Raw genomic sequence first — 16,691 nt, forward strand, 5'->3', positions numbered from 1 at the left:
GGTCAAAGGATCATGCTTTGAAACCCTCTTTCTGCCCTTGGGTATTTCTACTTCCAGAAGAAGAATAGCAAAATTAAATCATACAGCATGCCACAAGCAAAGCCAGTTCGCAGTGATTATACATGACTCACATCTCCTCCACCTTCCTAATTATAAGCTCACCTTAAAAAAAAAAAAAAAGACTATGACCTAAAATTCATAGTAACTTATATTTAACATTTGCAATTTTGGCAAATAAGGCTGGACTGCCTACATTAGACCCTCACTGGCCTCCATGTAGCTAAAGAATGGCCTTCACAGGCCATACAGCTGTCACACGCATTCTGCTTCCACCTAAGCCCTGCCCCTGCCTCTGCATCTAGTCAAGGAACTGCTTACATCCATGAGTACTTTTATTCTTTCAAAATTCCCTAAGATATGCTACCTGACTGCACTCAGGACTTCAGCCCACAGAGGGCAAGAAGAATAGGCAAAAGACACTTCCTTTTATTCCAGCAGTTAAAGTTAGCCTCGGGTTGTCTTTCCACACACAGACAGATTCCATCTCTCATTATGACATTTTTCAGTTTTCATGTACCTTACATTCCCTTCTTACTGCTTAACAAATTTAATTTTGTTCTACAAGAAGGTTATCCACCTAGTGGACTAAAGGAGGCCTGCCGGTGTGATCTTTTTGGATTTCAATTAAGCCTTTGATACTGTCTCTCACAGTATCCTCCTGAACAAGATGTCCAGCATACAGCTGGATAAATGCATAATGCAGTGGGTGAGCAATTGGCTGATGGGCCAGGCTCAGAGGGTTCTAGTGAATGGGGATATGTCGGGCTGGCAACCAGTCCATAATGGGGTTCCGCAGGGATCCATCTTAGGGCCAGCACTCTTCAATGTCTTTATAAATGACTTGGACATAAGACTAGAGGGAATACTTAGTAAGTCTGCCGATGACACAAAATTGGGAGGAGCTGTTGACACTCTCAAGGGCAGAGAGGCACTGTAGAGGGATCTGAATAAACCGAAGAAATGGGCAACCACCAACCACATGAAGTTTAACAAAGGCAAGGGCCAAAAATTGCACCTGGGACATGGCAACCCTTGCTGAACATGCAGTTCTGCAGAGAGGGATCTGGGGGTTCTGGTCGATGGCAAGTTGAACACGAGCAAGCAGTGTGCCCTGGCAGCCAAGAGGGCTAACCACGTCCTGGGGTGCATCAAGCACAGCATTGCCAGCCAGACAAGGGAGCTGATTGTCCCGGTCTACTCTGCACTGGTGTGGCCTCCCTGGAGTACTGTGTGCAGTTCTGGGCACCACAGTATAAAAAATATATGAAGCTGCTGGAGAGTGTCCAGAAGAGGTCTAAAATGTCGGTGAAGGGTTTGGAGAAGAAGCTGTATGAGGAGTGACTAAAGTCACTTGGTTTGTTCAGCCTTGAGATGAGGAGACTAAGGGGAGATCTCCTGACAGTCTACAGCTTTCTTACAAGGAGAGGAGGAGGGGCAGGTGCTGATCTCTTCTCTTCAGCAACCAATGACAGAAGCCAAGAGAATGGCAGGAAGATGTGCCAGCAGAGGTTTAGGTTAGACATTAGTAAAAGGTTCTTCACCCAGAGGGTGGTGAAGCACTGAAACAGGATCCCCAGGGAGGTAGTCACAGCCCCAAGCTTGAAAGTTTTCAAGAAGAGACTGAACAACGCCCTCAGACACACGGTGTGAACTGTAGAATTGTCATTTGCAGGGACAGGAGTTGGAACTGATGATCCTCGTGGGTCCCTTCCAACTCAGGACATTCTATGATTCTGTGAACACCAGTTAAACCACAGGCCTTGTCACTGGGGATAGTATGACTTGATCATCCCCCAGGCACCAGTACTTTCCAAGAAAACACAGATTTAGTTCTCATTTATTCACAACATCTAATGCAAGAATAGAGGATTGGAGAGCTAGCACCTCAGGGGGCAAAGCAAGTTGCCACTTTCCATCAAGACAAGGTTACTAAGAAAGGAGAAAGCAGAGTTCAGATTGTGCAAATGCTTTTCTCTCAGGTTTTCTCAATTACTTTTCATATCTTGACACAGTGTAAGAATGCCACAACAGCTGGGTACAGCTCATCTCAAAGACACTGACCCAGTTTTCCTCAGCTCCCCCCTACAATACTTGCCCTTCTGTTGCTTGTATTGACCCGACTGCTCACTGGAGACAAGTTCTACCTGGGAGGACAGAGGAGCAATTTCTGACAGACATGTAACAATAACAAATATCAAAACAGGCATAGAAAAGTGCTGGAATAATGGAATGTGTAGTGGGGGCTGTGTGTCAAGAAAATGAAAATGAGGTGGGGACAGACCAAGAACCAAAGAAGTTCAGAGAGAAAAAGTCACCAAAAAGCTCATTTGGACAATAAGGGCAGAGAAAAAAAATATTCCAAGCAAAACAAAACAAAACACAGCAAGGGGAGAAGGACCACAAAGGGCAGCTGGAAACTTCAACAGAGCCTTAGGTACCCCCAGCAGTGTTCTCAGGGAATGTGATAGAGGTGACACTTTGACTTTTTGTACCCAGGTATGACCTGGAACTGAGCTGAGACATAGGAAGACATTTAGAGCAGCATAAATTGCTCTCTTCTTGACTGAGACAAGCAATCTGTTTCTCATATGGGAATTCTGCTTCCAGGTGTACTGTGGGGCAGCAAGAATGATTACCAGACATAAGAGTATTGAGAGTGTGTCAAAGCTGTCATTGGACTCAAACTTGCAGGGATAAATGGACATAGCCGAATTTGAGGCCTAGGGAAAACTGGATGTGCAGAGCTATGCAGAGCTCAAATGAGAACTACTCTAGGCAAAGCAAGATCAGCATGCAGTATGGGCTATGCCACTTGCTTTAACTAGATAATGGGATGCGCTGCTAGAATAAGCCCCGAGTTGAATCAACTGCAAAGAGGGACAGAGTTCGGCAGTTACAGAGGGTAGGACAATGGAAAGGATTTAATAATTGATCATATTGTAGAAATACAATTTAGACATTGCTGTTATAATGCAAGAAAGATGGCATAAGTAGCATGCAGAAGACACATTAGAAAATAAAAATCTAGGTAACTCTTAGATAAAACACTCCTTCCCCCCCGAACCCCTCGCCAAGAAATAAACCTATGATTAGCTAGATATAGAAAATAAGCAAACTACTTGAAAAGCACAAAAATGTTTGTGCATGTAGCAGTATAAGGCTGGAGAAGCTGGTGAAAGGAGCAAAATGTAAGGAAAAAAAAATATGTAACCTAGCACAAGACACCAAACATTATTATCAACAGTGAGTTTACCTTTAAGTTAAAGCTCTTACTCAGGAGCAGAAAAATACACTGAAGATAAGGCTGGGGGGATCGTGGAACTTATGGCAGCCATGAAATGGGGGGATAATAAAGAGGTGTAGGCACAAAGTGGAAGAACATGGGAGAACAGACACGAGTTGTAATAACATCTTATTACATCTAATTACAATCTTCTATATAGGAAAAATAAATTTAATCATGGGAGTCATCAAACATTGGAACAGTTACCCAGGGACATTGTGAAATCTTCAACTTTATGAATAATGAAAACTAGACTAGAATAGGTCTTGAGTGACCTAACCCAATTTGGTCCTGCTTTGAGCACGGGGTTGGAGCAGATGACTTCCACAGGTCCCTGCAATGTAACTTATTGTATGGTTTTAAAGGAAGAAACTTTTAAGCCATTAAAATTTGAGATGAACTTGTTGTGTATTTTCTTCTATTTTCACTAATAGTATATGCATACTTTTAGCAGACTACTGAGGCTTATGCTTTAACATAAATCTTAACATTTCCTCAGCCTCACATACTGAAAAAAGTTTATGCGGGCTGGTGAGGAAGGACATCTTTTAATAACACAAAAATAATCATGCAATATTCTTCCCAAATGAGCCCTCAAACAGCTGTGTGCACAGTTACTGGCTTCTGCAGTTATCAATAAGACAGATGTGATTCATCCTGCAATCAGAAGGAACTATATAGAGCCACAGGTCATAGGCAATTTTATAGAATCCTCTTCTCCATCTGATTTCTTTGTACATACTTGCAACCTACAGAGGAAGAGCCAATTACAGCTCCTACAGAAGAGAAGGCAGATCTTTTGCTTCCTCAGTACTCTCAGAAACATCCAGCGAAAGAAGAAAGGAGAAGCCATGCGGTGGATTAACCTTGGCAAACAGCCAAAAGCCCACCCAGCCACTCTCTTACTCCCCCTTCTCAGCAAGACATACTGAGAAAATAGGATGAGAAAGCTTGTGGGCAGAATCATAGAAATATAGAATCATTTTGTTGGAAGAGACCCTCAAGATCACTGAGTCAAACACTGGCACTAAACCATGTCCCTACAAACGTCACCTACACATCTTTTAAACAGCTCCATGGATGGTGACTCCATCACTTCCCTGGGCAGCCTGTTTCAATGCCTGACAACCCTTTCCATGAAAAAAATTTCCTAATATCCTGTATGAACCTCCCCTGGCACCACTTGAAGCCATTTTCTCTCATCCTATCACTTGCTATTTCGGAGAAGAGACTAAAACCCTTCATGCTATAACCTCCTTTCAGATAGTTGTAGAGAGCAATAAGGTATCTCCCCAGCCTCCTTTCTCCAGGCTAAGCAGTGCCAGTTCCCTCAGCTGTTCCTCATAAGAGTTGTTTTCTAGACCCTTCACCAGCTCCACATTATATGGTTGTGTTTGGCTATTGTAAGCTGCTTATGGAATATCAGCAAGTAAATGATGGGAGCAGTGTTTTGTAGTTTGACAGACTTTCATAATTTCATTTATTCTTTAAAATATTTACCATTTTCATCATCGTGATAATGGGGCTGCAAGGGAATATAAGCTTTCATTGAATACTTCAAAAAAACCAAGACATATTTTTTTTAAATCCCTATTTTTATTTGTCAAGCCTAATTTCCACATTTTTGAGTGCTTAAGACTACTATTTGATACTGAATTCTTGACTGACACTTTACCTGCATACTGAAATAATCATGCAACTGATGCACACAGCAAAGCTAATGCCTTATAGAGCTGCTCTATGTCTGTTTGAGCTTTCTGTCTCAGTAGCAGCACTATATGGATGTAGTTACACTTCTCTCAGAAAAGAGCAGGATAAAAAGGCACACACATTTTAATCATTCTCAAAGCTCAAACAAATAAAAGTCACTTACCTTTATTGATTGCTTTATAAGCCTCCAGCACAATGAACTCTGTTTTAATAAAGTTATTTTGCTTTACCCCAATCACTTCATGAAACAGGAATTTAAAGTAACATTGACAACCATTAACTATCCACATTGCACTTGGTGTTAATCAGAATATTTGTACTCTCAATGTCCCAGCCAAACTCTTATTCGAATAAATTACAATCCAACTTTAAAATTTTGTCTGCAGCCAAAACTATGTTCCACATTACATTTAATTTTTAGAGTAGTGGTGGTGCAGCAACATTTTACACTGATGATAGATTTTGAGTAGATGTGGATTAAAACCAACAAAGTACCAGAAGAATATTGTAAACAAAATTATATAACCAACATTAGCAGTTTGGTCTAATGGACTGTCTCCAGCTTAACAAAGGAAGACAGTCATGACATTAGACTGGGTGTTCACGGTTGGCCAGATTTTGGCCCAATGTCATTACTGGGTGACACATAATAATACTTATTCCTATAAGCATTTCACAGAAAATACCATGAACCCCAGGGCAGAGAGCACATTAGAGGTAATGATAATACCATTATAACTGTTTTTTTCTTCCCAAGTCAGCCTCATAGAACCCTGCTATATGTTTCCTGTCCCATAAACAGGTTGCTGCCTTTTCCCCTTCCTTTTTTTTATGACTAGTTCCAACAGCATAAGCAAAAGGGCCAAAATGAGTTAGGATGGTAGAGTGTATTAGCTCCAGGCTCAGCTTTGCTCCATGTAACATCTCTCCTTTAATGCTCTTGCCCCTTGGTAAAGTAGTGGAACTATGTTAGAGTTGGTTAGTTACAAGTCCTGATAATTTGGTATATGTAGCACAACAGGCTGTCTGTGGTGGCAGCTTGAACTAAGGCCTGAGTGGGGTTTCCAATGATGTTCTCAGCACCAAGAAGTGGTCACTCCAGCTGCAGTCTGGGGCACTAAATATGTCAGAAAAGGCTGCAATCAGCGTTCTCTGTGAAAAATTATTTAATATCCTAGCTCTGTGAACTTTTGGCAAATGTCAAATAGTACTAACACCAACAAAGAATAGTCTGTCTAAGAGGTGGGGAAAAAAGGTCTCTCACCTTGGCAGACTCGTTCATCATCAATAGGCTGGTAACCGGCCTTGCAGACGCATTGTCCAATGGCCACCATCCACTCTCCTTCTCCATTACAGTGCAGCCGAACACCTGAAGATCCAGTCGTGCTTGTCTCTTCAGCGTTTGGTACACATATCCCTGGTGATTCCACCAGCGAGGTTCTCTCCCCTCCAGCAAAAGTTTCAGGGAAGGAGGCAAATCCTTTCACAACAGCTGGGCACTTGTAGAAAAAGACTTGGACTGCCACCAGGGACATGCAGGCTCCTGAGTCCTGGAAGGCCAGGTAGAAGCCATGCTTGGTTAGTGGCCCAAAGCTACGGACTTTAACATTCATCTTCACCACCTTCCCAGTGCTGTCCACCTGGGAAAAGCTCTCATCAGCCGCAATAGTGTCCACTTTGGTCCAGGGGCCCTCACGCCACTCTGGCAATTCCTGAGAGGCTAAGTCAGCCTCTGACTGGTGGTAGTAGAGTGTGAAAGTCTCCTTGCAAGAAGAAGCTACAATGCGCATGCTGGCACAGTCTCTCACTGAGAAACGGAGGCGGACATGGACTCGGTGGGCTCCACGTCGCTCTATGAAGTGAGTGCGCAACCAGTTATTCTGACCTGGTTCAGCCACATTACAGACATCAAAGGTTCGGATCAGACGTTTCTTGTCATCCAGTACACTTACCTCATCCCACTACAATGGATATATGGGAGACAAAAGGAAGAAGAAATAGTTAAAAAAAAATTGATTCAGTTTTCAACTGCACCAAAAATATTGGACAGGCCTTCTTCTTCTCCTCCCTTCTCCTTGCCAAGAACTGAACCTGCTTATGGCATGTGCGGCATAGGGCTCTAGACAGGACAAATATGACCCTGTAAAGAAGAGCTGTTGAAACCTGCAACTAAGAACTGTTGTGACAGAAAATGTAATTCATGCAAACCTGTCACATGGTATTGAGAATCTTAAAATCAGAGAGTCACACTTTCTTCCCTCCTGTTTTCCCCTCTCTTATCTCCAGAGACAAGATGCACAATACAAACAAATGAGGCAGATAAACAAGACCCTGTTCTTTGGATAAAACATTAAAGCAGAAGTCCCTCCTATCCAACTTCACCACAGTTGGACCTGTGCTCTGTCATCGCCAATGCACAAAAGCCAAATCAGGATGGTCATTATGAGGGCAAGTCCAGGATCTGATTTGTGCCAGCAGGAACACACAAGGGAGGGACAGGGAGAGGTGGAAGCAGGCTACCGAATGAAGCTGTAAGAGAAACCCCTCCTTACCCTCTCAACTAGTTTTACGGAATAGGTACAAGGCCCTGGGTATGAGAGATGAAAGACATAATGAAATAGAAGAGGAGAAACCAGTGCAAGTACTCTTGCCAAGGTCAGATCGACTAACTCCTCTCAACAAGACCTGCATTAAGACCAGTGCCAAGAAGAAAAAGCAGCAAATTATGGCCATCGGTGATTCCATTCTATGCAAAACGGAAGCACCCATTTGCAGACTTGACCCTCTTTTCAGGGCAGTTTGATGCCTCCCTGTGGCTCTGATTAGTGATGTCACCAGACAGCTTTCAGACTATTATCCACTTTAGCCCTTTCAGGTGGGTACTGGTGATGTTGCAACAAAAAGTCTAAGGTTGATCAAAAGAGATGTCAGGGCCCTGGGAAGAATGCTAAAAAATTCAGGAGCACAGGCAGTGTTTTCCTCGATCTTCCCAGTAATGGGGAAAGACTTTGGAAGAAACAGGTGATCCCAAGACATCAATACCTGGCTTCAGGAATGATGCCTCCACCAAAACATTGGTTTTATAACCATGGAAGAGTCTTCAAGGCACAAAGTATGCTGGGGCCTGATAGGATCCACCTGTCCCAGTGAGGGAATTGCATCTTTGCTCATAAGCTGGCAGGACTAATTGAGACAGTTTTAATCTAGAATTGATGGGGGAAGGGGATACCAACAGGAGAGCTGAAGGTAAGCCAAAGGTTGGCATGGCAGCACCTGAGGGTGGCAATGCTAGTGGGAACACTTATGCTGCTCCTGAGAGCATGGAGAGCTCAGAAGCATATCTGAAATGCTTGCACACCCATGTATACAGTATGAAAAACAGACAGGATGAACTGGAAGCATTGGTCAGTTCCCAGAGCCATGATCTCACTGGTATTAGTGAGACTTGGTGAAATGAGTCACACAATTGGAGTGCCTGGATGGAGGGCTACAGGTTGTTAGGGAGTGACAGGAGACCTGTTCAGAATTGACATCAGGAAACATTACTTTACTGAGAGGGAGGTCAAACATTCAAACAGGCTTCTTGGAGAGGTGGTCGACGCTCTATGCATGTCAGTGTGTAAGAGGCATTTGGACAATGCCCTTAATAATACACTTTAACTCTGGGTGAGCTCTGAAGTGGTTAGGCAGTTGGACTAGATGATCATTGTAGGTCCCTTCCAGCTGAAATTATTCTACTTCTATTCTAGTCTAGTCTAGTCTAGTCTAGTCTAGTCTAGTCTAATCTGTGTGAAGGGATGGCTGGAGACCCCAGGAGCGGAAGGTAGAAAAGCATAAGGAGGTGGCAATAGTATCCCACACAGTATCCTTCTCTTTAACATTCTGGCTTTGCATAACATACCATGTTCAAATTGTTATATGTACAAAATGCATTTAAAAAGTCTCATTGGTTACAGTTTCCCTTTCTTCATCAGTGGCATGCATGTCTTCCCAGCAGAGTTGCAATCACGAGGACAAGAGAAATACTTACCCCATTAGAAGGGTGGGTGGTCCAGCCAATCTCTGATGTTTCTCCAGTTGTATCCAGAAGTATTTCTGTTTATATATGTATATATTTATATATATATATATATATTAAAAAAAAAAAAAAAAAAAAAAGGTCAGGCTAAAATCTTATCTGTCCTTCACAAGACTGCCTCCAGAAAAAAAAACAAAACAAAACAAAACAAAAAACCCAAACAAAACCAAACAAACAAAAGAGAAAAAACACACACAAACAAACAAACAAAAAAAGCACAAAAATCAAAACCAACCAACCAAACAAACAAAAAACCGCACTAAACAACACAAAAACAAACACAGGAAACCAAACCACAAAATATATCCTGTAGAGGGCTTACAAACAGAATATAGATTCATGTTTTGAGATTAAATATGACAGGCTACGTTCATGCTAACAAATTAAGCAGGGCCAAGACAGGAGCAGAGGCACTGGGCACATAATCAAGCTAACTCATGATTAGCAAGTTGCTTGGCAATATTCTGGACAGACAAAAAACTTTCCCAGGCAAACTGTAAACACACTGACAATGTGGAACAGAGTTGTCATAATGAGCAGTACAGATAAGGCCATTCTCTTTTAGAAAGGAAAGGGTGGGACAGAGAGGTAAGTTATATAAATGCATGCCAGTCTCCTAAGGATCATGGTTGACCATTTTGTTTATAGGTGTAAATGTGGACACAAGGTCAAGATACTTTTGTTTCCAGCTCTGGAACCAATTTTCAGTGGGAGCTGAGGATGATGACCCAGTTGGATCCTGCAATGGATTCACTTTGTTCTGGAGTTGGGCATTAGGTTGCAAGCCTGTGTACAAGTTTCAGTTTTATCAGATTGGTATTAAATAGTCTCTTGCAACATACTGCTCATGAGTAGTGTACATGCAGAATTTCACAGACCTGACTTATCCCAACAACTATCTGCATTTCCTTTGTTATTAAATCTACCACTGGAGACAGGTACCAGGCTTGACTGCTCTTAGAGATGTTATTCTCTGCTCGGGTATAAAGCACAAGCTATACACATAGTATTCTCCAGAAGTGAACGTCAAGATCTGAGACCACCCTGGAAGTTACTAGCATGGAAGCACGTGCACTTTTCTGTTCACATTTAATTTATAGTAAGGACACAAGGGAAGACAACAACTCCATCAAATAGGTATTTACATGTGTTGGTACATACTATACAAATTAACTTATTTTTCTTAAATTCTGGAAGGTCAATCTCTTGTTTGTTTATTGTCATTTTCATTTTTCTATCTTGTTGCTTTGTTTATGTGCTTCATCGACCAAGACAGAGTTATCTTTCCACAGAAAGCTGAGGGTACAACACAGCCAGGACAGCCGATCCAAAACTAGTCAAAGGGGTATTCAATACTATATAAGGTAATGGTCCATCTAAAACTGGGGGCTGGCTGTAAGGGGGTGAGGCACTAAGTCTCACTGCTGAGGAATGTGGTGGGCCAGGATGTTCTTTGGGAGATCACAATCCAGTGCTGTTGTTTCAACCAGCAGCTGCTGTCCCAGACAGGGGGCAGGTTTCGGTGTGAGCTGAACTGTTCTCAGAGGAACAGTTACTTGGAAAACAAGCCACACATCCATGTTGCCACATAGTGAGAGATTGTATTGTGAATCCTTAGCTTTCTATGTTCTTTCATTATTATTATTGCCATTGGGTGTTTTTGTTTGTTTGTGGTTTTGGGGGTTTTTTGTTTAGTTTAGTTTTCCTTTTCACTGTTCCATTAAACTGTTCTTATCCCAACTCATGAATTTTGACTTTTGTTTCCTGATTCTGCTCTCCATCCCACCAGATGTGGGAAACGGGTGAGCAAGCAGCACATGGTTCTAGTTGCTGGCTGGTGATGGGGGACTGGGGCTAAACCGCAACCATTTAAGGAAAACCCCAAAAAACCCAAACAGAAAAACCCAAAACCCAATGGACTGCTGATTTCACTGCCCCTATTAATGCTCCTGAGGATTCACTCCACATCAATCAGCAGAAAGAGTAGACTCATCCGAAAGCAACCAGGATCAAGTGTGCAAGTTTATCAAGACATCAGGTTTCTTCAGTGTCCCTGAAATTATGTCTCCTATACTCCTACAGGAGATCGTATATTAATATTTCTTAGATCTTCCTGAGGAGCCGATGCAGTTCCTTGCTTTGAAAGTTGTGCAAAATACCTGGGCTGACTTGCCAGTACTGGAAAGAGTTACTGGTTACAGCCAAAGCACAACCCCACTAAAATTACCTAACAGACCTTAAAAATGCTGAGCAGCTCAGTACTTGAGGATAGCTCAGCTTAGAGGGCTCCACTGAGCAGCAAAACATCTAAGAAAGGCTGTCCTGGCAGCAGAGGGACTTGGCATTCTCCCATGCACATTATTGTCTCAGTTGCACAGTCTTGCACAGGGGTTATAATCACAGCATCATTTTGGTTGGAAGAGACCCTCAGAATCACCAAGTCAAACAGTCAACCTATCTCTGGCACTAAACCATGTCCCTAAGAAGCTCATCTATGCGTCTTCTAACCGCCTCCAGGTATGGTGACTCCATCATTTCCCTGGGCAGCCTGTTCCAATGCCTGACAACTCTTTCCATAAAAAAATTTTCCTAATATCCAATCGGAACCTCCCCTGGCACGACTTGAGGCCATTTCCTCTTGTCCTATCACTCCTTTCAGGTAGTTGTAGAGAGTGATAGTTGTAGAGAGCCTCCTTTCCCCAGGCTACACAGCCCCAGTTCCCTCAGCTGCTCCTCATAAGACTTGTTCTCTAGACTCTTCACCAGCTTTGTTGTCTTTCTCTGAACTCGCTCCATTATCTCAATGTTTTTCTTCTAGCGAGTTTTCTTTTTCTTTTTTTTAGAGAGTGCAGGGTTGCACTCTGTTATGTCAGTACTCTGCCATTGGGTTCCCAAACCTGGTTTTGATATGCTGGAATAATTAACAAGGTCATTTTCCAACAAAGACCTTATTTTCTAATCAAGTCTGAGTCTCCAATTTACTAATGTATTAATATAATGCAACTCCCCCATGGAAAATCTATGTGAAAATAAAATAATTAGGGCATGGGAAGGCAGATGGAAAGTGAGAAAGGAAAGGAGAAGAGACAAAATAGAAAAGACTTGCTCAGTAGCCTGGGCTCTTCCATGACTATCAGGAAGCATATTCTCTATACAGCTTTTCACCAGTGAGCAAGGTAATCTTTATCAAGCACATGAACATTTCACAGGTTGGTAAATTCAGCTGAACAGATCATTGCTATCCGCACTGAAGAAAAGCATAATACTAGTCTGGCCCAGCACACTGAGGACATGGAATGCTACCTCAGTACTAACAAAGTGGCTTATACCTGTACACTGGTATGTAGTCATTCAAGTACATTAATATTTCATAGGCAGCCTGAAGAAAACAGAACTGTCCTTCTCACAGTGAATATTTTATATCAGGAAGCATTAGAAAAATAAGAAAAGTACACAAGAATTTTTTGTGCATAAATCTCATTTGATGAACTATGGTCAGAAGTCCCTCACTATTTTTATTTCCAACCTGGAAGAAAAATGGCTTACAGTCTTTCTATCTGGCTCAAAATCAAGGGTCTTCTAAGATCAGATTGGACCCAGACTCAGGACAGTCAATGATACTGCTAGAGACAAGACTTACTGAGGTAACCTCAGAGTATCAACAGAACAATATTCCACCTTGGGTTAAAAATTAGGAATAATCAAGGTACCTGAGCAATGTGGAGTCTTTTAAACACATAAAATGATGACATTTCTTCTTTTACTTCTGTTTCAATATTACATATTTGAAGAATGAGATTCCGATTTCTTATTAAGATTCTTATTAAGATTTTAGTTCAAGGAAAAGTAGCTGATCAGAGATTGTAATATATTTCTCTCCCCTAAACTAAACAAACAAATAAACAAACAAACAAAAAATCACACACACAAACCACCAAAATAGAACAAAACAAACAACAAACCCAAACTAAACTACACACTCATTTCAGTGTCCTCTGTCCTTGAAAGGGTCAAAAAATGTGCAAAGACTTATGCTACTACCAGTCTATATTTACACCACAAATCAATCTCTTGGCCTGCACTATACTATAATGTCAACATGAAGATCAACTGGGCAGAGGTTGGAAGTTGCTACAATACTACAGATCAGGCTGTTCAGAATAGGTATGTTAATGATTGCCCATTTTGGTTAGCCTATACTTTCAAACTACGCACTTTAGTGCTTCTGTTATAGGCAAAACGTTCCCTTGATGCCAAAGGATGACTATTCACCCAAGGATGATTGACCTTTGGACAACCTTCATGAAGGCAGAGATCACCTAACAGCTTTCCAGACTGAAGAACACTTGTCCTCAGTGTATTCATAGTGGAGTGGTGCAAGAGGGAATTATAGAACACAAGTCTAGGTAATTTATAGCCACTGAAGAGAAAGTTGATCCTGAGAAGACAGTGAAAGAATCCCTTTACCTGTGGGATTAGAACCTGGTGCTAGGAATCACCAGACCATAGAAACACAGAATTAAATAAGATGGAAGGGAGGTATAGAAGTCATCTTTATCAACACCCCTCTCAAGGCCAGGCTAAATTACAGTAGATAGGGTAAATAGCGTATAAGGTAATATTCAGTTTGCTTTGGTCTGCAGCTAAATGCCACAAGTAGCAAAGCTCTCTGACTTAAGAGACTTTTGGAAAACAACTGAAATATTACTGGGCTTATTCTGCCTTGTATGATCATGCCTTGAACATGAAGAAGACAGTGAATGCTCTCTAAGAGTCCTGGAAAGAGAAAGCATTCTCTGGTCTTGAGCAAAAATATTGTTAGGGGTTGCCAAATCCAGTAACCTCACATAAGCAAGGCTGCTGCAGCTGCATGTACCCAGGTCCAGCCAATAGGTCGAGTGTGTATTCCCAATAAGCACACACACAAACACATGTAGGCACTGCATATATACAAATGGCCAGCTACAAAGGTCAACACAGACAGAAACACTCACCAGTCATGCAAACAGAAACAGCACCATCAACGGCCTCATCCTGCTTCCCTTTCAGGCTGCTCAGGATGAAGGTCTGTTAGTGGGAAATTTATATGTATTTATATAAAATACGGATCCCTGCAAGAACTGTTCTTAAACTTTTAGTCTCCAGTAGCTGACCTCTGGATCTGTGGTCTCCCCATTTGCTCGCACCTGTATATATAAGCACCAGAAGCTTGTAGTACATCCCTTCACACATACATACAGGCACACCATGGATCCTCTACTAACCGGACTGAGGCATGAGTCTACCCAGTACCCGGCACTGGATTCTTGTTCTCTCAGGTTGCTGGCACTTGGATGTGTGAGCCCCCAAGGCCTGCAGCCAGTTGCTGAAGCATTGCCGCACTCCACAGAACCCCACTTACACATATGTGCACAGGCACACACACTATGGATCCCTCCAGTAACTGACCTTAGACACTCAGCCGAACCAGGAGCTGCCTCTTGGATCATCTTGTCTGCAGTTGCACAGTGATATACAATATATTGACTAGTCTTTAAAAGAACTCTCAGAATTTATGGTCTCCCCAGTAGCTGGTCTGAACTTCATGATCCCCTCAGTAGATAGCTCCTCCAGCTGACTTGCTCACAGAGGCACACAAATACAAACATGTATCCCATTCATCCCCTAGATTCTCTGATCTCCCACTACCTTCCCAACCCACTTACTGGCTTGATATTGGCTAGAGATGACAGACTCACATAAGGTCACTCGCTCCAGTTGCGGGCGTCACATATACACAGATCCTGTGACCAGCCCTGATCTCCCAGATGTCACCAAGCCATTTTGGTTGTACTCACACGAAAAGCAATGCATTGCTTTGAGTGTTCTAGCATAGCAATTAAGACCTCAGAAATGAGTGGTAGCCTGTTTCCCTAAGCAATTAGATGAAGTGAGCAAAGACTGGCCTGGATGTCTTTGAGCTGTGGCAGCTGTTGTACTTGAAGCTCGTAAATTCACTATGGGAAAGAAAATGACTGTATTAGTTCCCATACAGTCACAACAGTACCGGAACAAAAAGGTAATCATTGTTATCTCCCTCAAGATTCCTGAATATCAGGTGGTATTGGTGGAACAAGATGATGTGAATATTGTCACTACTAACATTGTCAATCCAGTCTCTTTGCTTAGTGGATCTGTTTCAGAGCCTGTGGCCCACGATTGCTTTGAAACAATGGAAGCTGTTTACTTCAGAAGACCGGATTTAAAGGAACAGCCACTGGAAGACAATGAAGACTCCTGGTTCACCGGTGGAAGTAGCTTTTTAAAGCAAGGAGTACACAGAGCTGGGTATGCCGTAACAACTACCCACAAGGTAATCAAAGTTAAACTTTTGCCTCCCAGGACTTCTGGCCAGAAAGGTGCACTCACACAAGCTTTAGAGTTATACAAAGAGAATATTTGGACTGATTCAAAGTATGCTTTTGGAGTGGTGCATGCCCATGAAGCCATTTGAAAAGAACAAAGTTTATTAACAGCACAAGGAAAACAGATTAAACGTAATCCTCCAATTGTTGGAAGCTGTGCTCTTACTAGCAAAGTTGCCACCACGCATTTCAAGGAGCATCAAAGGGAAACACTGATCAGGAAATTGGAAATAAATTGGCAGACTATACTGCAAGACAAGCTGCTGGAAAGACAGAGACAGATCTGAGAGTGATGTCTCTGATTCTGGATGGCTGTCTGCTTGAAACAACATCAGTAAACTATACCTTGCAGTATGCCTGGATAACAATCTTAACAGTATAAGTAGGGTACAAATAGGAACAATTAGAAAAAGAAATGTACCAGGGCAACATTAGCAAATATATTTCTCCAAAGTCTACCTAGAAAAGGTGGGTATCAGTATTTGCTAGTATTAACAGACACCTTCTCAAGTTGGCAGAACATTGCCCTGTTGAACTAGTAAAGCCAGAAAAGTAACTAAAGCTTTGTTAAATAAAATCATATCCTGATTTGGAGTACCCACTGTGATGTCCTCTGATAGAGGTCCACATTTTGTTGCACAGGTAGTGCTGCAACTCAGTAAAGCATTAGAGATTGATTACCAGTTGCATACTCCCTACAAGCCTTGAGCAAGTGGGCAGGTAGAAAAAATATGAATCATATAATCAAACAGTAGTTAAATAAAATTTGTCAAGAAACTAATTTGAAGTAGAATCAAGCACTACCTTTAGTGCTGCTCAGAATTAGAGTAAAGGCTTGAGCCAAGGAAAACTTAAATCTTTTCTTTCAAGCCAAGACATTAAGTTTATGTCAAAGATTTTTCAGGTCAACCTTTAGTGGAATGGACTGTTCCAGGGGTTGCTGATGGCCTTTACTGCAATCAAGATCAAAGAGCAACCTGCCTAGGTTCACTATTCAAGAGTGAAGAAAGCACCAGATAAGAAACAGATGTCGGAACCAGTAGGACCTAACACCTTACAGTTCTCTTCATGTTGATCTTAGTGACTCTAAAAAGTATAACTGAAGTAAAAAATTCTTTTATTCCAAGTTGGCCTTTACACGAGTCTCTAGTAGAAA

The 16,691-nt window shown here is 42.0% G+C and overlaps 1 protein-coding gene across 5 annotated transcripts in view; it reads right to left on the reverse strand.

Annotated features, from left to right (window-relative positions):
- The window catches only part of LOC136108050 (ephrin type-B receptor 5), a 71,989-nt gene that overhangs the window by 33,299 nt on the left and 21,999 nt on the right, over window positions 1–16,691 (reverse strand). For 4 of the 5 annotated variants that reach the window (XM_071814907.1, XM_065849515.2, XM_071814927.1 and 1 more), the window contains 2 exons: window positions 9,084–9,148; window positions 6,318–7,014 (listed from right to left, as the gene is read on the reverse strand). In XM_071814907.1, the coding sequence (XP_071671008.1) occupies window positions 6,318–7,014; window positions 9,084–9,148 (762 nt within the window). Of the gene's footprint in view, window positions 1–6,317; window positions 7,015–9,083; window positions 9,149–14,125; window positions 14,195–16,691 lie in introns of those variants that run through there. The other variant, XM_065849523.2, reaches the window with a different exon arrangement.

This window comes from Patagioenas fasciata, chromosome 1, assembly GCF_037038585.1.
Source record: "Patagioenas fasciata isolate bPatFas1 chromosome 1, bPatFas1.hap1, whole genome shotgun sequence".
NCBI lineage: Eukaryota > Metazoa > Chordata > Aves > Columbiformes > Columbidae > Patagioenas > Patagioenas fasciata.